Raw genomic sequence first — 21,592 nt, forward strand, 5'->3', positions numbered from 1 at the left:
TATTTGGTCGAAAACTAAACATTTTATTTGACTCCCTAGACTCTTCCCAGGCCTACCGACCTTGACTACAGAAAGAAGCATTATTCACAAGTTGTTTTTCACAGCATTTGCAGATTAAAACTTGAAACATGAGAGAGAGACAAAAAAGAGATAAAAGGGACAATACATCTGAGTCTTCTACCAAGAGTGCGATGGAAGGAGGGGCTCGGTAGTTATCTGAGGCCTTGCATTCGAGTGCCTCAGATAACTTACTACATCTCCAGTCAAAACCGAACCCTTACATGTATGCTATAACCTCCTTTGGGCAGCGACCTGCTTGAAACCTTCAGGTTCATCCCCTTACATTCTTAAGTTAAAGTCCCCCTGTAGTCAATCATTTTTACCCCTTAAAACTCATCTTTGATCACCAAAATGAAACGTTTTTTCCTTTAAAAAATGTATTTATGCCTTAAAATAGCTTGAATGTAACTCTTGCCTCATTTAGTATACGCTGTTCTATGAATATGCAAATGAGCCCCGCCTCCACTCACTCACTCAGCTCAGAGATCCACTCGTTGATGTTCACACGTTGATCTGATTGGTTACAAGGTAGTTTGTGACGTCAAAAACACCAGCGATTTCAAACCGTGTTTTTGAAACTGTCTTTGGTTCACTGCAGTTTTAAGGAGAAAATACTCAGCAATGGCGTTGACTTATGAATTTGTACATTCATCGAGCAGGTTTGTCTAAAGCATATTAAAAACACCACATAGACACACAAACACAGGGGGACTTTAACATTCTTTAGAAGGAATTACTTAGTCCTCCTCCTCTAATCCCTCGGTCAAAAGCATCATATATTGAGTAACATTAAAGGCGAAGTATCTGTTTTTAGTACATGCAATAAAAAATATTGATTTACACACACAAATATGTATACATGTCCAAAACTAAATGGATTAAAAGTAACTCGGGTAAGATTGTACTCATGTAATTGATTGAATACCCATAGAACAATAATGTGTCTCTTACACCATTTAGAACCGTTCTGGCTTTGACTTCCATGCGCACTTCTTCGCTCCTCAAATACATGAAACATCAGCCTTTATATAAGCTATATACAGTGTTTATTGAGTAAAGAAAATGCTGTACTTATTCAAAGAACCAGTTCTTCATTTACCCTTGCATTACAAACATGCAGGTTTTACGAGGTTGTACAGACAGTTTGAGGATTCGATGGAGTTACAAGCTTTTTTTTTTTTTTTTTTAAATACTTTTCATTTGTTAAATGTTTGCAAAACCCACAGACAGACTTAAAGGGTGACCAATAGTAATGATTTATGGAAAAAAGAAAAATGACAAAATATAGAGATACAGGGTTTCTCATGCCCAACAGTGACGTTATGGAAATCTTAAAAAAAAATCATCATTGCTCTTATTTTTGTTGCAGACTGCTACAGTTGTGCCAGCGCACCATGTCTCTTCCGGTGGGCCGAGGACTCTTCACACTCTTCTCATACCACCCTGTGCCAACCGAACCACTCCCTGTGCCCAAACTCAACCTGACTGGTACTCTCATAAACCACCACTCATGCTTTGAAGTTTTCTAATGAGTACATTTACAGCGCTAGCAAACAGTTTTTAAGAGCCCTGTTGAACTTTGTTGTCAGTATCTGTGCCCAGAAGATGCAAATATCCGACCCTTCCTACCACAGCGTTATATCTTTCACTCTATCTTCAACGGTTTCATGTCAGTTAAAGAGAAAATGTTTTCCCAGGACCCTTAGTGGTATTCTTCATATGTAGATGTTTCCAATTTGGACTACCCAGACCTCCAACGCTCTGTTAACCACTCTCAATAATAAATATTTAGGCCTAATTTAAGACGTGTATTTGAATTGCATATCAATTATTCATCCATTTGGATTTTAACATAAACAAACTGTAAAACTTGAAATGCATATTGGTCAAATCAAACGGGTAACAAACGGATACGTTTTTTTCAAAAAACGGCATAGTTTATTTTTTAACTATTTGCATGTATTAGATTTTTTTGTATATAATCATATTTTCAAAATGCATTTATTCAGTTGTCGAGCAAGCAATATTAATTTAGTTAAAATATATGAGACTGAAACAAATTGGATTTATCGATGATATTGATGAGTGCTATAACAGAAATCTTACCCGTTTAATTTATGTATGACTGACACATATGCATCACATTAAGATTATTAGTTTGATTACGTTAAAACTATGTAAAGCAAATGAATGGAAACTGCTTTAGGGTGTCATTTTATAAGAAACCTCTTCCTCTGCAATTTACTAGCTACTTGCTACTCACTTTCCCCCTGTAAAATGCACCATTTTTGATGTGTTATCTTTGTTAAACCATAGAAGCCATGCAGTAACTAAACTCCCCTCTCATTTGTCTTCTCCACCAGGCCGTGCTCCTCCCAGGAACACCATGGTGGACCTGAACAGCGGTAACATCGATGTGCCGCCCAACATGACCAGCTGGCCCAGCTTTCATAATGGAGTGGCGGCTGGTCTTAAGATCGCCCCTGCGTCCCAGGTGGAATCAGCCTGGATTGCCTACAACAAACCCAAAAGTGCTGACCTGGCTAACGAGTATGCTGGCTTCCTCATGGCCCTGGGCCTCAACGGCCACCTCACCAAACTAGCAACACTTAACATCCATGACTACCTCACCAAGGTCAGTTACAGCCTCAGATGGGATGATGGTTATATCGTGAGTGAAAACGCAATGAGTTATAACTCGGCGAATGGGCAACAGGACCAATGTCACTCTCTAGGGTCCAGTGTTATTTTAGTATTAAACTATTATTGTTTTTATAAATAATAGCATATATATATATATATATATATATATATATATATATATATATATATATATATATATATATATATATGCTATTATTTATAAAAACAATAATAGTTTAATAGTTTAAGGCAAAAACGCCATATATATATGTATATATATATGTTTATATATATATATATATATATATATATATATATATATATATATATATATATATATATATGTGTTTATATATATATATATATATATATATATATATATATATATATATATATATATATATATATATATATATTATTATTATTATTATTATTATTATTTTATTTATTTATTTATTTATTTTTTGGCGTTTTTGCCTTTTATTAGGATAGGACAGTAGCTAGACAGGAAGTGAGGTGGGAGAGAGAGGGGGGACGGGATCGGGAGAGGTCCACGAGCCGGGACTCGAACTCGGGTCGCCCGAAGCACAACAGCGCTACATGTCGGCGCACTTTTTTAATAAGCTTTAGTTTCAGTTAATGATAAACCTGGGGTCCACGCTCTTTTTCCTCCACTTTTCTGGGAGATAATCATTATATTTTGTATTATCCACAGTGCAAAAAACAAAACAAAAGCAGCTTTAAATCGTGTAAGCACACTACCTTGGCTAGTGCCTTTTAACAGATTAGCAGCATTTACATGGAGCCTAATAATCCAATTATAATCAGACCAGTAGCACAGCCTGAATAAAAAAGTCACAAGTAAATACGTCAATCGCAATGAATTGGTCAAATCCAAAAAAATTCATTTGGATTGTAAGGGGTGGTTTAAACCTTTTCTAATCCGCTTGATAGGGCATGTAAACACTTGATCGGATTGAAAACCAAAACTGGAAAGTTTTGCGCTCGTCGTCTCCTAATAAGGACCGGTAATAGATGAATATATTTATTACAAAGAGAAAAGCTGTGGTAGGAAGATAGGTTAGTATAACATCGGAAAACTCAGTATTTTCGTGCAGTGTGTGTACAATTAAAATCAATTCCGATTTGAAGTTTGTTACATATAACCCAGTCATTTTATTTAGCGATCATGTAAGGAGTATGTTCGGATTCATCAATCGGAATGATTTCGTTCCTGTTGAAACAAAAGGCGTCCATGTAAACTTAGCTATTATCTCGTAATTAATTTGCATCTTAAATAATTTGCATATTGTCCACCCACACATTTCAGATGGGACCTAAGGCCCTGTTTTTTGTTGTTGTAATAAACAACTGCAAATGTAACACAAAATCTACTGTAACTACCTGTAAGACATCCGCAGATGTTCCCCAAAGATAACCCAGATAATGTATCCCATACAGCATGTGACGAATCCAAACATTCATGTGTAGCTAACAAAATGATTCACCTTAGATTACATGAGTCACCTGTGCTTATCTATAATGGAGATCTATGTGGGAATCAGGAGTTGCGGGCGATGTTAACTCTAGTGGTTATTCAGAAGAACAAAACCAGACCAATTTAGCATAATGGCTTTCAATTGAATTGAAGAAGTTATTAAAAAAGTTACCTTTCGCTTAATGAGAATTGGACACTTTGTGATGAAGTAGTCTTGAAGTGGGCTGCACTTAATTGAACTTCTTTTTAAAGGCCAAGATGGCATCTCTCCCGATAATGGACCTAGAGATCGTCAAGGCTCTTCCTGAAAACCAAAGATCTCTTCTTCCTCTTCCTCCTCCTCCCCTAATTCTCTTATCTCGCCATTCTTAGCATTGGAGCTGTCAGGTTTGCATGTTTTCTGGGGTTTTTGCTCTCATCCTGTTGTTTTTCTCACATGAAAGTCAAACGTAGAGCTGAGTTTCATTCTGACAGTTCACAGGGCAGTAACGTGTGCTGCTCTCTCATTTCCAGTCAGGCCAGGCTTTGTTGATACTTTCTGTGGTCGCCGAGCATATCTGTAATCTATAAGCTATATCGAGCCTATAGCTAGTTTGGTGTTTTCACTGCCCGCTCTCACACTGAGATCTGCGGCCAGGCTTTCTAGACTCTGATAGTACTCCTGCCTATTTTACAAGAATCTGGCAGAAAAACATCCTGTTTTACTTCATGCACATGTAAAAATGAATGAACGAGAGAGATTTTAATGAATGAATAAAGTGTTAATGTCAGTCCCACGGTTGCATAGCTCACTGCAAGTTCATTCTTTACTTGACTGGAGAGAGTTGATGGCTTAAAATGGTGCTCTTTCGGTTTTGGAACAAAGTGTTCCCAGATATACATGCATACATACATACATTCATTTTATTTTATTATATTTATTATATATTAATAATAAATAAAATATATATTATTATAATTTGGGCTATATTCTAACATATGAACATATTATGACATGGTTCTATCTTGTCTCCTCTGATTCAGGGTCACGAAATGACAAGTATCGGGCTGTTGCTGGGTGTTTCTGCTGCTAAACTGGGCACCATGGACATGTCCATCACTCGTCTGCTAAGCATCCACATCCCCGCACTGCTGCCGCCCACCTCCACCGAGCTCGACGTGCCTCACAGTGTGCAAGTGGCCGCTGTGGTCGGCATCGGTCTGGTTTATCAGGGCACCGGTCACCGGCACAATGCCGAGGTGTTGCTGGCAGAGATCGGTTAGTATGCGTGTTCAGGGTTTGGCATGAAATAAAATGAGCTGCTGTTCTCATTTGTGCCCATTCAAGATTGAATATCAAGTTAATTGTTTTATATCTGAGACTGTAACAGCTGTGTGTCGTTCCCAAGGACGTCCACCTGGTCCTGAGATGGAGTACTGTACGGATAGGGAGTCGTACTCTTTAGCAGCGGGACTGGCGCTTGGTATGGTCTGCCTTGGGGTGAGTGTGTTTCCAAAGCATTTTCTGAATGTTTTCTTGTTCCTTGAATGCTCAGCAACAACAGAAACAAAAAAATCCCTAAATGATCCATTTGCCCCAAATAAAATTCACGCAAAGTATCATTATTGTCTTCGATCATGTGCAGTGTGAACATACCAATGTGTGTCTCTGAAAAGTCAGTCAAATTTGTTGTAATTTTAAGCGCATTGCAAGGCAGTGGATAAAAACAAAACACAGTTCCTTCAGGAAACTACAGTGACGCATGTAGTAGACAATTGGTGCGTCCCAATTCATGTACTTGTGCATTGTTCTATGCCGTTTTGTAGAATAAATAGTGCAAGTAGTGTGTTAACACTGAAAATTCCGAAACTGAAAACATGCACTTTAAATACCTGGATGATGAACTTAATTAACCCCCCAAAAAAAACCTAAGTGTGGAATGTTAGACACTTCATTCACTCAACCGTTGCAGCTTTAATTACGTAACGGAGGTGGAGGAGTTATCAGACTCTGATGTTGAATGAAAAAACAATCTTATAAAGTTCATACACTACACAGATGAGTGTTGAGTACATAGTGTACAAGTGTATAGTGCGTCATTTGGGACGCAACTAGTCCCGAGGACTAAAATAGTCAACAGTAAATATTGACAATAAATACCGACAATAGTACAAAGAGTAAAAACAGAATTGAAAGTTAAATAAGTAGGTAATACATAAAGTGTGTAGCAGCAGTTGGATATGTTTGACTTGTAAGAACTAAGTAAATAATTATATATATCTAAAAATATAAAGTTATTACTGTTATTAAGTAAATAGAACATATACTGTACAGTATTGCACACAACTTATGTAATAGAAAAGACGTTATGTTAGAGTGACGTTATTGATGCGCCCACCAATAACGATAACTATATTAGCAAGTGGACAATATCGTTCTGTTTATTTCCACTTTAAGCAGGATAGATTCTGATTGGCTGATCGCTCATCAGCTGGAAAAAAAAAAACAGTTCTGAAAGTGATTCCAATCATATTGTTTACCTGTGCCGTTATCATTATAGTTGTGGCATGGACATTATTATTATTATTATTATTATTATTATGGCTATTCTGTTATATTTAGAACGAGTTTTAGAACTATATCTGGGAGATGCACGATACTAGATTTCTCTGCCGATACCGTTTGATTTTCTTAAGTAAAGGAAATCCCACCCAACTAATGCTTTAAACTATATAGTGAACCCTCTCATTTGGTACAATACTTTTAATATTAGAGGTTAAAATTAACAACAGAGCCCAAACTATTATATTCAAATGCTATTTATTTTCAGATATAATAATTACAAATGTTTGTATACAGCTCAGTTGCACGTAAGGTAATTTCATAACTTCATAAATACTAGTCTTCATGACAAATGTATTTAAACATACACTAACAGTAAATAATCTCCTCTCTAGTGTTTTTTTATTGCTAACTAACGAACAACTTTCCTGAGGTAAATGCAATGTTGCATATAGTTCACAAGCTGTTTTTTGACGTCTTTCTGCGGTTGAAACACAGATTGAGTGATTACATGAGTTATGATTCATTTTGGTAAGTTACTATATCTTTCAACATACCTTTTAATATTCATGCATGTTTTTTCATGCTCTAACTTGTATTAAAGTGGAAGAAAAGAAAAGACTGCTGCTTTAACTGAGGCGCTACAGCGATCTGTCACGTCACATTTAAGAGCATCAAAACACCATTTATTGTTTGACTTTCGTAATAAAATGGACAGAATTTGAAAGCTGAGATTTTGTTTCTTATCAGAAGTAACAAAGCTCTTTGCGATTATTGGATGGGAGGCACTACAAATAATGTTTGGTGTAGGGAAAATCCACGGAGCTGGCGGCTCTGGCTTGAACTACGGGTGATTCATAGGGTCCAACAAAGCCTGCTTTTACGTCACTATTTATTTAACTGTTAATGCATTATTGTCATGTTAACTTCGACAGCCTGAAATTCAACACAAGATATTTTCTTCACACACAGTATTTCAGAGTAATACACAGAGTTTCAGTCTGACACATTTTTCAGCCCCCTTTTGATTGCCATGATATAATCAGCGCTGATCATTGGCTGTTTTTAAACAACGGCTGATGGCCGATAGTCAAAATAATTGCTGATGCATCTGTGTAAACCTAATATCTGGTTATAGTTATTGTCCTTGGTGTGAACGGGCCTTTAGTATGTGTGGTAGGTAGTGTACTATTAAAGTGAAGATGGAGTTAGTATTTGAAGTAGTATTTATTAGAAAAAGCTTGTAGCTCATTCAGCAAAAAAGCATGCAATGTGTGCATCTCTGAGAGATGGGAAGCGGAGTTATTCCCACGCTCACCCAGCTGTTTGCTCTCTCCTTCTCTGCAGCACGGCAGTAACCTGATCGGGATGACCGACCTGAACGTGCCCGAGCAGCTCTATCAGTATATGGTAGGAGGCCATCGGCGCACTCATGCTGGCATCAACAGAGAGAAACACAAGTCTCCCAGCTATCAGATCAAGGTGGAGTCATGACATTACCATCAAAGAGCATGTATTCATCTGGAGCTTTCTATGCGCTGAGAATGATGCCACACCTCTAATGTGGTCATGCTTAACAGTTTATATTATTGTACGAGAAAGCGAGGAAATGTTTAGCAATGCTAATGTGCTGTCATACTATATTTATCTGGTGACGTCAAAGTGAACTATATGAATGCTGCATTCCATGCGTACTTTATATTCATGCATCATCTATATATATATATATATATATATATTTATGCATTATGCATGAAATTTAGAAAATTGACAAAAAAAGGAAAGTAGACAAAATAGAATTAGATTAAAATAAATGTATATAAATTATCAAAGCATTGCATTTCATATTATTGGTGTGCATTACCCATAAGTATGTTTTCATGCACATAAATGGTAGGCTATTTCCAGAAAAAAATATGAATATTTGTATTTATTTATATTTTGCATGTTTCATTATATTTAATTAATAAATGTAAATTAATTGTGTTGTAGTATGCAGAACATACACTGCATTATATAATAATATTCAAAAGGCAACACAGATTAAATGTAACTCTTTTTATTAGGAGGGTGACACTATCAATGTGGACGTGACCTGTCCTGGTGCGACGCTTGCTCTAGCCATGATTTACCTGAAGACAAATAATAGGTGAGTGTTTTTTTTTTTTTTCTCACTTACTTTTGTTCTATTTGACCATTAACATTAAGGTGAAATGTGTAATTTTTGTGCCACAAGCACAGTCTTATTTTAGCATTATTTATATACTATTATGATATTTATTAACATTGGCTTTTATTTTTATATTTTAAGTTTAATGTTATTATTTTGTAATATCATAATTTTGTTATGTCATATTTATTAGTTTTTACTTTTAAACATATCTACTGTATATAGCTTTTTCAGTTTTGTTTTTTGCCTTTTATTATTTCAATTTAAACATATTTTATTTGTTAATTGGTAACATTTCAAATTTTTAAGTTTTTTTTTAAGTTTCAGTTTTTCATCTAATATTTAAATTTTTATTTTATTTCATCTTTATTTCAATTACCAAAAGTAATTTTTAATAGTTTTAGTTAACTAAAAAAACACTCTAGCAGCAGCAAGACCCTTCTGCCCTCTTTTGTCTTCCATTGTTGAGCAAACAGATAGTCCCGCAGCATTGGTTGATCTAGAAGTTGTTGGGCCCTTCAAACATATAGAGCTAGAGTCACAGTGTTACACTCTTCAGAAAGTCAACTTTCAAATTATAGTTGTCTCTGTGCAATAAACCAGGATAAAAAGGGTATTTTAAAATCCCAAAAATCACACACCTTGCCTTTAATTAAGTATAAAATATAATGCTTTGTGTAAAAAAAGGTAGACATCTTCCTCAGTTCTTAAGAGCAGTGCAAGATTGAAGCTGGCTTCTTTCAGCTTGTCTTCTCTCTCACATTCACACCTGTCTCTCTGGACTCTTCCAGGTCTATAGCTGATTGGCTGAAAGCCCCAGACACCATGTTCCTGCTGGACTTCATCAAGCCTGAGTTTTTGCTGCTGAGGGTGAGAGAGCGTTTCAGGGCCGACAGCCTCTGGGCTCAGGGGGACTTGCACATTATCACCTCATGTTGGGTTCATTCACACTTTTTACCAAGGCTTCTCATGTTTTATGATGGTTTTTTAGGCCACATATGGGCTCATTTTAGCCCGCTGTGCTTGTTAACCAACAGGAAGGTCACTTCCTTTCTGGCACTATTCCAAAACCTTAAAGACCCCATGTGTTGAAAATCAAGTTTTTTAATGTTGTTTTATGTCTATGTGGTGTTTTTAATATGCTTTAAGACAAAACATGTGCAAATTCTTCAGTCAACACCATTGCTGAGTATTTTCTCCTTAAAACTGCAGTGAACCAAAGACAGTCTCAAAAACACGCTTTGAAATCGCTGGTGTTTCTGACGTCAAAAATATGTTATAACCAATCCCATCTCGAGGGTGCGCGTTTAGCATATCATTAACTGCTGCGAAGCAGGGGAGTCTCAAGAGATGCCAGGTTATCCCAGTATATTTTTCTGTTGATATGAAAAATCGGGTACATTTAGCAATATAGCGGGTGAATTTTATATATGATGTATATTACGGTGTTGTGAACTATAGGCCTTATTTGCATATTCATGGTTCCACGTATACTAAATGAAGCCAATGGTGTAGAGTTACATTCAAGCTATTTTATTATTTTATTTCACAGGAAAAAATATTTAAATGTAATTTTGGTGATCAAAGATGAGTTTTAAGGGATAAAATTATAGACTACAGGAGGACTTTAATGCTGCCTTCATAGACTTCCAAAAGGTAGTAATTTAAGAAGCCCTTCTTACCTTATTCTTACCTTAAATTCTTTGCTGAGAAGTCAATCCTATAATGCATTGTGAAAACAGCATCCCAGATGGTCGTTTATACTGTACTGGTATCAATAAAAATGATCTTATTATAAATGATGTGAGAAATGGTTTATCCACCTTATTTTTAACGTAAGAGCTGCATGGTTATTTGTAACTTTGTGCCTGGCCTCATCCGCTTTCAGTTGTTTTTAGCTGTACAAAACAGCTCGTTATGCTGCTTGATACCACAAACTGCTATTTCTTACAACATTATGTTAATTATAAACACACTGGTTTAGCGCAAATAGTTTGACCTTTTACTGCACTTTGTTATTATTGTTATTTATCTATAACTGCTAATGAATCGGAAGTCTCGCACATTCACAAACATTTTTTAAAGCTTTCTTCCACATTGTAAAATTAGGTGGATACTCTTAATAAAATTCCTGCAATGTAGCAAAATGCTTTTGCCAAACTCGCAAATATTTTTTGTTTGATTTTTGCATTGAAATGTGGAAAATATAAATGAATTTGATTGAAAATATAAAAAAATCAAGCCCTAAATCAAGTTTGACTTTTAGCCCCTTCATAGTTAAAGGTTTATGTACCTCTGCGCTAGACGGATGTCTTTGACCTTTGCGGTCACATCTCGTGTCTAAGTTAAAAAAGGTCAACTTTTAATAATCTTTTTTCTTATTCCATTCTCACGTTTTTAAATGCAAAACTTCTTTGTGTGATCAGCCCCTTAGAAGGCATCTGGCAAGTAGGCAAGCTAGCTCACTAGGTTTTGAAACAGAGCCATACAGGATTTAACCAATAAACATGAATGCTTCTAAAGAAAGGGATGTACAAATATTTCCTTTTTGACAATTCAGCATAAAATGTTTATCCATTGCAAGCTCTTTGTGTTTAGTAGCTGTGTCTTTGTTCTCTCTACAGACGCTGGCCAGATGTCTTATCATGTGGGACGAGATCGTTCCCAATGCTGATTGGGTGACCAGTAATGTGCCTCAGGTATGTTAGAGCTCTAACAAATCCAACATTGCATTCTGTTTCCAACTAGTTTCTCAAAAAAGGAAGCACATTTTTGCCTCAGGTCATGGTTTTACTTCCCCATTCCCTGTAAGTTCACAGGTTGGTCAAATATTTAGCAACGCATGTGTTGTGAAAAGCGGAACTGTTTGGTCACTTCAGCCGTAATGGTGGTGAGCAGGTCATTGAGCAAGAGAGGAGGGAGGAGAGGAAGGTTATTGAGATGTTTCAAAGTGTGTCTTTTAATAATGAGGTACATTCACAATGCTGCAGGTGTTGCAGTTTATCCAGTTTGTTTAGAATTGTATTCAGAAGCCCTGCAGCCTGAACTCTGAGAGTGTTTTGTACAAAACTGGCTGTTTCTGTTAATCTAGTTGCTTTTATTTTCTTATTTTTGCATATGTATGTGAAAAAGAAAATGTCAATCACAATTTAGAATTCAAATATTGATGACATCATCCCTGACGGTTAGTTTTTGGAATGTTGAATGCTGAACATTCTATTAATGCACGTCAATGGAAAATCGTTAACCTTAAATACCTTAGTTACGGAAACCACAAATGCATAAAACTTTAAAGGGGTGGTATAATGCCCTTTTCACAAGATGTAAAATAAGTCTCTGATGTCCCCAGAGTGTGTATGTGAAGTTTCAGCTCAAAATACCCCACAGATATTTTTATATAACATGTTAAAATTGTCACTTTTTGAGGGTGAGCAAAAACGCACTGTTTTTGTGTGTGTCCCTTTAAATGCAAATGAGCTGCTGCTCCCGGCACAGGGGGCGGAGCATCAAGAGCTCCTGTCCTTTTACCTCACACAGACATGCACTGAAAATGTCAAAGTTTATGTTCAAACCGGAGTCAGACAATGATGGAGAGACTCAAGAAGAAGTGACAACATGTAGAAGCAACAAGATGTTTCTGAATGGTTAGTTGATGAATTTATGTAGCTTATGTGTAGTTATCTTCTAGTCATTGATTAGCATATTCTGTCATGATAATCTATAAACCGCGTTCCCGGAGGCGAGGTTTATGTAAATGTTAGGGTTGGTGATGTCACTAACCCGGGAGGAATGTGGTGTAGTCTCTACCAGCCGTTTGTTGTAGTCCTTAAAAAGCAAATATCTCCCTTTGCTTTGAACTTTGAGCGTTGTAACTTTGCAGAAGTTGTTTATGCTCAAACAGCAACATTACACACTAACTAAAGTTAGAAAAGTGAAATCATAATCAACCACCCCTTTAAATAAATATAAAACGTCTTCCATTTTACTGTTGCTGGCTTCTAGCATCGAGCTTACACATTATTTGTCAGGCCCTTTTAATACGATTAAAGCTAAAAATATGCATGTTTTCAGATCATCAAGGAAAACATCGGAAACCAGGAGCAGACGTCCGTCTCTGAGGATCTTAACATGGAGACCTTAGTGTGAGTAGCATCCGATTCTGACTGATCTGTTTTTATCGTCTTGTGTGTTTGTAGGAGATCCTTATGCCCACAGACTGTTTCTCATTCATGTGGAGGTGTTTTCAATAATGTTCCTCATGTCTGACTTGAATTTCCATTTGACAGTCTGAGGGTTTCTTCCTTTGATGAGTGAAATAAAGTTGTCAATGTTTCCACAGTCAAGCTCATGACTATATAATTGCTGGAGGTTGCCTGGCCGTGGGATTCCGGTTTGCTGGGTCTGCAAATTCAGATGCTTTTGACTGCTTAGTAAGAGGACGTTTACTTCCTCCTCACAGATTTGTGATTTTTCTGAAAGTTCTCTGAATATCCTAAGCATTTTCTTTCTCCTTTAGTACAAATTTGCCCGAAACTTCATGCAGTGTCTGACGACCTCTACGGCTACGGTAGTAAGTATTTATTGGCATCAATGGCGTCCATCCTGATGCCATCAAAACTCTCAAAGTTCACACAACTTTCGGTGTCCTCCAGACAGGGCAGTATAACCTGCAGACGTGCTTGAGCATGGTCCTCTTGGCGGTTTCTATGGTCATGGCCGGTTCAGGGAACTTGAAAGTGTTGCAGCTGTGCCGCTTCCTCCACAAACGCACCTTTGGCGAGATGAACTATGGCTTCCACATGGCCCATCACATGGCCCTGGGCCTGCTCTTCCTGGGCGGAGGGAGGTTGGTTGAGTTTTATATGATTGCTCTACCAACATCATTTATCATAACCCTGATATTTTTCATTAGAGCTTATTTATGAGTAATAATCCAAAAGCCAGTGACTGACAAAGGTTGATTATTCGTACACGTTTTGTTCATCAAACATAATTTTCACAAATGAACCCAACTTTTATGAATTTTGAAGCCTAAATATAGTTTCCAGAAGTGAAAAGCTTAAGTTTCGAACTACACCACGGTCACATGACTTCAACATAATCCTCCAACAACTCTTTCAATCTTCATTTAAAATCTACATCCTGGTTTCACAGACTTTAGTTCAATTAGGACATTTAAAGGGATAGTTCAGGATTTTAGACATGAATCTCTATAGCTTCCCCATAAGCAGTGTGGTGCATTGACCATGACTTACCCCCGACAGCGTCCTGTGAGCCGAGCTCCGATCCAGTTTTGGTCAAGATGAAATTAGTCCGGCAAGTTTGCTGGGGTCACGGCAATAAAGCTTTTTTCTTCTCAAATCAATATGTGTTCAAAAGAGTGATATATTTGCGTCACTAAAACGTTGTCTATGGAGAGGTCAGACCTCGTAATGGCTTGGCACTATTTTCTCCCCCGTCATATCACTGCGCGCTGCCGCTACCTACAGCCAGCTGCGAGCTGCGCAGGCGCACACCACTTTTTCAGTTGTTCGGCAGTGTTTACAGCAGTGTTTACGTGCTCAGAACAGCTACACGAACGAGCTAACATAGCTACTCACCAAGAGCGATCAGTTTGTACAAGCTTTGTAGAAAATGGTGGGGACTTGTGACTATCCGGACTGTACAAACAAAGATGTGGCGCTTTCTCCTCACACATTTCAAAGATTTCCTGTGGCAGATGTTGCTCTGAGGCGACTTTGGCTCATTGCTCTGGGCTTCAATGTGAACACCAAACTGGCCAAGATAAAGAAGCTTCGTAAAGATATCCTTTTGGCTGTGTGTCGAAGTCAATGTTGTCATCGTCGCTGCTGTAGTCAGACATGTTATCGTTCTCTTTACGAGCTGTAAACAAAGTGACACGTGCGCGGCTCCCAGCTGGCTGTAGGTAGCGGCAGCGCGCAGTGATATGACGGGGAAGAAAATAGTGCCAAGCCATTACGAGGTCTGACCTCTCCATAGACAGCGGTTTTGTGCTGCAAATATATCACTCTTTTGAACACATATTGATTTGAGAAGAAAAAAGCTTTATTGCCGTGACCCCAGCAAACTTGCCGGACTAATTTCATCTTGACCAAAACTGGACCGGAGCTCGGCTCACAGGACGCTGTCGGGGGTAAGTCATGGTCAATGCACCACACTGCTTATGGGGAAGCTATAGAGATTCATGTCTAAAATCCTGAACTATCCCTTTAAGGCGAGACACTACAGGTGAATAGGGTACAATTTTTAACTAGCAAATATCACCATGAAACTTTCCCAGTTGATTACCTACATTAAGATGAGAACAAAATGTATTACAAGTTTTCTGTAATTTAATGTTTAAATATGCAAATTAGACATTATCTAATTAAATGTGCTAATTTGCATATATTTAAAAAAACGAAATCTGAGTATTGAATAAAGCCAGGTTCAAAATGAAATTTTTTTTCATTGTGTTCACATATTAGATAGGAAAAAAATTACAGAGGGATTTATGGATATCTAGTTTTGTTACCCTGTAAATCAGAATATACTGTCAATAGCCTTAAAAAAATTATTTTCGCCATGTTTTTTGGAATAAAATATTATATAAATCAGGCTAGGAATAATATATTTACAAATCCCTCTGTAAATGTCTTCATAATATAACTAGGTACAAGACTGGAAATTTTGGTGTATAGAGGTGCTACTGAAGTGGAGATTTCGGACTTGGGGTATGAGAGAAAAGTCATTTTGAGAAAACGGGCTTTAAAGATTTATATCAGCCAATGAGATTGCGCATTTAGAGTTAAATCTCCCCTTTTACTTTCACGATTGGTTGCTGATAAAAAGGAAATGACCATATTTGGATCCGACAGCATTGTACAGGAGAGAGAGAGCTTTCTAACGGTGTATGTGATGACAGGGTGCAGGCAGCGATCGCGGAGCAGCGGGATGATTTACAACGCCAACTTTTGTTGAATTTATGAGAAATCTACAGACGCAAACAAAGTGTAGTAAAATAAAGCCCTATATGTGTATTTCAGACTTTTTTTCACCACAAGGCTGAAAGAAGACATGTTATTGAAGACAAATATCCCAAAATCTCAAAATTGAAAAAGTTTTTGCCTGCCGTGTCTCGCCTTAAGTAGCTTTTTTAAAACGTGCCTTAGAAAAAAACATTGCTGGTGTGCATCTCGAGACAAAACAATGGCGCTGACATATTTGAAGATCTGTCAGTGCAAGTTGCTTTCAGCTCAAACATGCATTTTAGTCTGGGACTAGGCTCGAGCCTTATCTGTGAAACCGAAGGTAAAAGTTGCAAAGTTTGAATTTGAATAGGTTTTCAAGAGCAAGAGTACAAACACAACAAGGCTGTAAAAGTGGAATATTGAATAGATGAGTTTATCTGTTCAGCATAATGGCAACATCTGTAGTCCAATTTAGCCTTTCTCAAGAACCCATAAAAAAAAAACCCCATTCGCTTGATGGAACCGGAATCTGAAAAATGCTTAATGTGTTTCTGGGTTTAAGGGCTCATTCCTCCAGCACTATATTCAACTTTTGGTTTGTTACTCCCACACAGGCATGAATTATTTCTCAGGACAAAGGTTGTTGGTATTTGGCCAAGCAAAGCATGAGAACATGTCAGCTATATTTCATGATATTTATAACCCCAGATAAAACACTATTGTCTTTTTGTCCTCTGACTTTAAAAAAAGCTTTTTATCATAATACTTCCTCTGTCATGAAATGGCTTCTTTATGTCCTTTGACCCCACATTTTATTCTTTGCTAAATAATGCATTAAAGGAAGTTTCCAAAAATGGAATTTTGCCATTTACTCATCCTCATGTCATTCACACTTCTACATATTTAGTTACATTCGGTTACACGATGCATGAGGATCATCATTGACCTCAAATTTGCAATAATGCTTCATGCACCAAGTTTAAATGTGGAAGAAACAACATGAGAATGACACGTTTTAATAAAAAAATTAAAAATCCTTAATCCAAAAATGTCAGATGCGTCCTTACATTCATGCTGCTGTAGATATGGAAATAAATGGCATATAACAAATGTATGGAAACGCGCGTGTGTGATGGTTGTCTGGTTGGCCGGTACACAGGCTCTTGAGCATTTTTAAAGCAAAATAATTTGACCTCTAACCAGGTCAATGAAATGCACAGTAAGAGCCTCTCGTCCTGTCAGAACCTGTTCAAGTGCACTCTTCAACTCGGCCATTATTTTAAGTGAGGCCTTTGAAAGAGCACAAATAGTACCGGTGAACAATGGATGACCAATTTCCCCCTCGCAACACAATTGCGTGTGTCACATGCACTCTGAAATATTGCCTCCTGGCACAATTGAATATGCAGCATGTGCGTCCATTGTTTGTTTTACGCTAATTTTCCAATGTCAGTTCACATGCATTGTTCGCTGATTTACGTTTCCCTCACTCAGCTGGTAATGTGCTGTCAGTCAAAAACCTAATCAAGATTGAAATTTTTCTGACATACTTTTTTTTCCCCACAGGTACACCCTTAGCACCTCCAACTCGGCCATTGCTGCGCTCCTTTGTGCACTTTATCCTCATTTTCCTGCTCACAGCACAGACAACAGGTAGATGCACATCAGTTGCTAACACACACACACACACACACACACACACACACACGTCACAGTGAGAGAATATGGCTATATTGTCTTCACTTCTGAGGAAAACCACTTTCACTTTTACTGTAAATGAGACGCGTTACCTAGAATCGTGAATGTGTTTGTTTGAATTGCCTGTAGCTACATTGTGTCAACGTGTCATTTTATACATTAGGCCCAAAAAGTGTGAATGTCTTGCATTAGATGACAGAATGTCAAAGCAAGTGCCATTTATTTGAATGAAAGAGCACAAGCACACTTTTCTAGCACACGTTTTACAAAAATATTTTTGAGTTTGAAATTAGGGCTGGGCGATATGGCCAAAAAAAAAAAATCACAATATTTTTTTTTAAATCAGTCGATATCGATAATTATCACGATAAAAGTCAAATCTTTATTTCTTTCAAGTTTAAAGGCAGATTTTTGCTCCTAAGTGAAAGTTGCAGAAACCAGAGCGTTAATTGTGGTTTTAAACTACTCTTTATTGTCAGAACATATCAGGACAAACACTTGCCAAACTGGTGAACATTTCACAAATCTGAGGTAGAACATTCAAACATTTGTCATTTTTCCTTAACAAAATAAATATCTTTATTGGACAATTAATTTCTTAGTTTCTGCATGTGCTAATTTTTATTTGGTAAAATGTAATATTCTGACTGTTTTATTAAACTATTAATGACTGAGTTTTATTAAACTTAACCACATTGGTCATCCAGTATCATGCATTTATGATATCATGATAACCTCACTATCATGGCAAAATGTAACGTTATGGTTTCTATGGTATTTGTATGAAAAACAGTAGCCTAAATAAATTATTAAATACTGTAATTATATTCCATCAGTCCTTTAATACATCGTCTACATTAATAATGTAATACAATTCAATATGTATATCCCACATTTCATGGTGCAGTTAATATTACTATGCTAACGTTTCAGTAAATTCATGGTAAATGATGGGAATTTGTAGACGGAAAAGCCTTCTGACTGTATCATTGCGCACAGTGTTTCTCCTGTTTGTCAGCGCTGTTTCATCTGCCTTTAAACTGGTATAAATCACTGAGACATTGTGTTCTTCGCTGAATTCAAGCACTTCTCACTGGATCTCGTGATGAGAGCGATCAGAGTAAACGCATCGGCTCTAGTGAGCTCGCGCTGCGCTGCCGTTTGGACTTTATGCCGAGCGGATAAATGGTCCGTGTGGCGCGCGGTTCAAATGAGTTTCGTTCCGCTTTTGGCGCATAAACATTATCGAACAGTTATCGAGCTCTTGATATCGTTTTAGCGAGAAAAATTATATCGCGATAATTATCGTTATCGTTTTATCGCCCAGCCCTATTTGAAATAAAACGATACGTCTAAGGTGCGTCCGAAATCGTATTCTATTTCACGGCCGAAAGTATGTGCTATATAGTATAATGCGTGTAGTATGAATGAATGCACTGTATCTGCCATGTTGCTATGTGACCTACAACATCAGATTCGTCACTTCACTAATACCATTCACAAATCCTTTCAAATGGCATCATGGGATAGTAAAGTGTCCATCAGATACGCACTTCAGAGTCTCACCTGGAAGTAGTTGGTCATTCATATACTTTTTGTCTACTGTTTTATGAATACTAATTCGGACATACTACTTAGCTCACATACTGTTTTTCGCCTACTATATAGTGTTGAAAAGTATGCAGATGTATACAAAATGTACACAGATTTTCTGGTTAGACTGTATTTAATTTTTGCCACTACCATAAAAAATAGAGATGACCATAATCCTTTGACTTGAAATGTGTACTCCCGAGTTGCTAACTACAACTGGCTATGTGTCATGTATTGATTTCCAGATTTGTTTATACATTTATTTATTGGTACTTTTCCGTGTGCACATGAGGCAATACCCTGGATGGGTTTGAGTTTTAGGTTGGGACTAGGGCTTAACATTAACTTTTTTGCTCACCAGCCACTCTGACTAGTGGTTTTCCCAAGTTACTAGCCACTCAGCATTTTCACTGGCCACAATTTTGACATTGATACCATGGAGAAAAACATATAGATATTTTTAATATGATCTCATAATTTGCTGTCTGTCACTTTAAGACCTGATGCATGGATCCATTATACTGTTACACATGCATGCGTTTTCTCTCTCAACTGTTACCTTACCTTACCTTACTGAACTCTTACCTTCACTTGAAACATAACTGACTGTTTACATGAATACTCACATTTGAATGTTATTTTGTGTGTATTTGACTGTTTAACTGTGCGAGCACAAAATCTGCAGGAATTAGTTAAATTATGCGCAATCCCATGCCGGAATTCAAGCCCTGTAACACCAACAATCCCAGAGCAAATGAAATGAGTGAGTGAGAGGAGGCAGGTTTGTGTGTAACTCGCTGTCGGAGAGATTCATGAGAGAGCGAGAAAGCGCAGTATTGTGTATCTGTTCTGCGGAAAATGAGTATTGGAAGTCTTTCAAATATTTTTGACAACTCTACATTGCACTTAGTTTATTATTTCAGATGCCTTTTTTTTTATAAGACTACAATTGAAAAATGTGTATATTAGCCTATATATAAAATTCAACCTGCCAAAGTGGCTAGTAGGAGTGACTGGTTAGAAGTATAAATCAGCTTTTTTTGTTTCTCCTAAACATATGTTCCTGTTCTTCTTTGAAGGTATCACCTCCAGGCGTTGCGCCACCTGGCTGTTCTCGCAGCAGAGCCTCGTCTGCTGGTGCCTGTAGACGTGGACACTCTCAAACCCTGCTATGCTCTGCTAGATGTCACCTACAAGGTATGTACTTCACATGCCAAACACCACTTTATAGTTTATATTATATCATTAAAGGGATAGTTCACTTTGAAATTACATTTTGGGATGTTTTAGCTTACCTCAAGGGCATCCAAGATGTAGGTGTCTTTGTTTGTTTCCGCAGTGTTTTCAATTTTGATATTTTTAAGTCAAACCGTTCTTGTCTGTCAGTCATATAATGCAGGTCTATGGTCACTATCTGAAAGAGCATGCACAGAGAAGTCCAAATTAAACAATTCCCCATCGTAAGTGCACATTGATGGCCTAAGACACGAAACGAGCGGTTTGTGTGAGAAAACGAACAGTATTTATATATCGTTTTTACCTCTTGTACACTTTCCGGCGCTTGCGCAGACTAAGCCAGAACGCGCGTACACGTCACACACCAGGAAGCGCGCGCCCTCAGATCACTCGGACGTGGTTGTGTAGAGGTAAAAACGATATAAATACTGTTCGTTTTCTCACACAAACTGCTCGTTTCGTGTCTTAGGCCATCAATGTGTACTTACGATGGGGAATTGTTTAATTTGGACGATGGGGAATTGTTTTAATTTGGACTTCTCTGTGCATGCTCTTTGAGACAGTGACCATAGACCTGCATTATATGACTGACAGACAAGAACAGTTTGACCTAAAAATATCAAAATTGAAACTACTGCGGAAACAAAGACACCTACATCTTGGATGCCCTTGAGGTAAGCTAAAACATACCAAAATTTCATTTCAAAGTGAACTATCCCTTTAAGGATGAATTTGACCATCAACCTCCATTTCCAGGTCAAAAAGCCTCCTCAAAAGTGCACTGCAAACACACACTCAGATCTGACATGTTTCATGATCCCAATTCTTTATTCAAATCATTTTTTTCTTCAATAAATAAGCTTGAATGCCATGTGTCATTCAAGACTGCGTAATTAGCTCGTTGCTCAACATCTAGCCGTCCCATTGCATGTGAAGCTGTTAGGCCACATCAAAGAGATTCTTGGGTGATAAACATGGCGAAGGACTGTTGAAGGTTGACCGTGGCGTCTGACCGTGTCTCTCCTGCTGCTTTGAGAGGACTCATCTTTTCAATTAAATGACGCCAGTCAAAGGAAGGGAACCAGCTGTTCACAGCAATTACAAAGACGTCTTTGCTCACGCAGGCATTGAGTCACGCATAGCAGACGTATACATCGTGGTGCAAGGCGTTGGGTTTCTAA

The 21,592-nt window shown here is 37.5% G+C and overlaps 1 protein-coding gene across 2 annotated transcripts in view; it reads left to right on the top strand.

Annotated features, from left to right (window-relative positions):
* Window positions 1-21,592, top strand: part of anapc1 (anaphase promoting complex subunit 1) — a 72,134-nt gene that overhangs the window by 38,889 nt on the left and 11,653 nt on the right. Inside the window, exons 27-40 of one of the 2 annotated variants that reach the window (XM_079854948.1) lie at window positions 1,430-1,548; window positions 2,424-2,695; window positions 5,225-5,459; window positions 5,590-5,681; window positions 8,091-8,225; window positions 8,810-8,892; window positions 9,705-9,783; window positions 11,538-11,612; window positions 12,985-13,055; window positions 13,253-13,343; window positions 13,430-13,483; window positions 13,566-13,759; window positions 17,451-17,537; window positions 20,255-20,372. In XM_079854948.1, coding sequence (XP_079711074.1) covers window positions 1,430-1,548; window positions 2,424-2,695; window positions 5,225-5,459; window positions 5,590-5,681; window positions 8,091-8,225; window positions 8,810-8,892; window positions 9,705-9,783; window positions 11,538-11,612; window positions 12,985-13,055; window positions 13,253-13,343; window positions 13,430-13,483; window positions 13,566-13,759; window positions 17,451-17,537; window positions 20,255-20,372 — 1,705 coding nt within the window. The remainder of the gene's footprint in view (window positions 1-1,429; window positions 1,549-2,423; window positions 2,696-5,224; window positions 5,460-5,589; window positions 5,682-8,090; window positions 8,226-8,809; window positions 8,893-9,704; window positions 9,784-11,537; window positions 11,613-12,984; window positions 13,056-13,252; window positions 13,344-13,429; window positions 13,484-13,565; window positions 13,760-17,450; window positions 17,538-20,254; window positions 20,373-21,592) is intronic. The other variant, XM_079854949.1, reaches the window with a different exon arrangement.

This window comes from Squalius cephalus (genome assembly GCF_949319135.1).
Source record: "Squalius cephalus genome assembly, chromosome: 21".
Lineage (NCBI taxonomy): Eukaryota > Metazoa > Chordata > Actinopteri > Cypriniformes > Leuciscidae > Squalius > Squalius cephalus.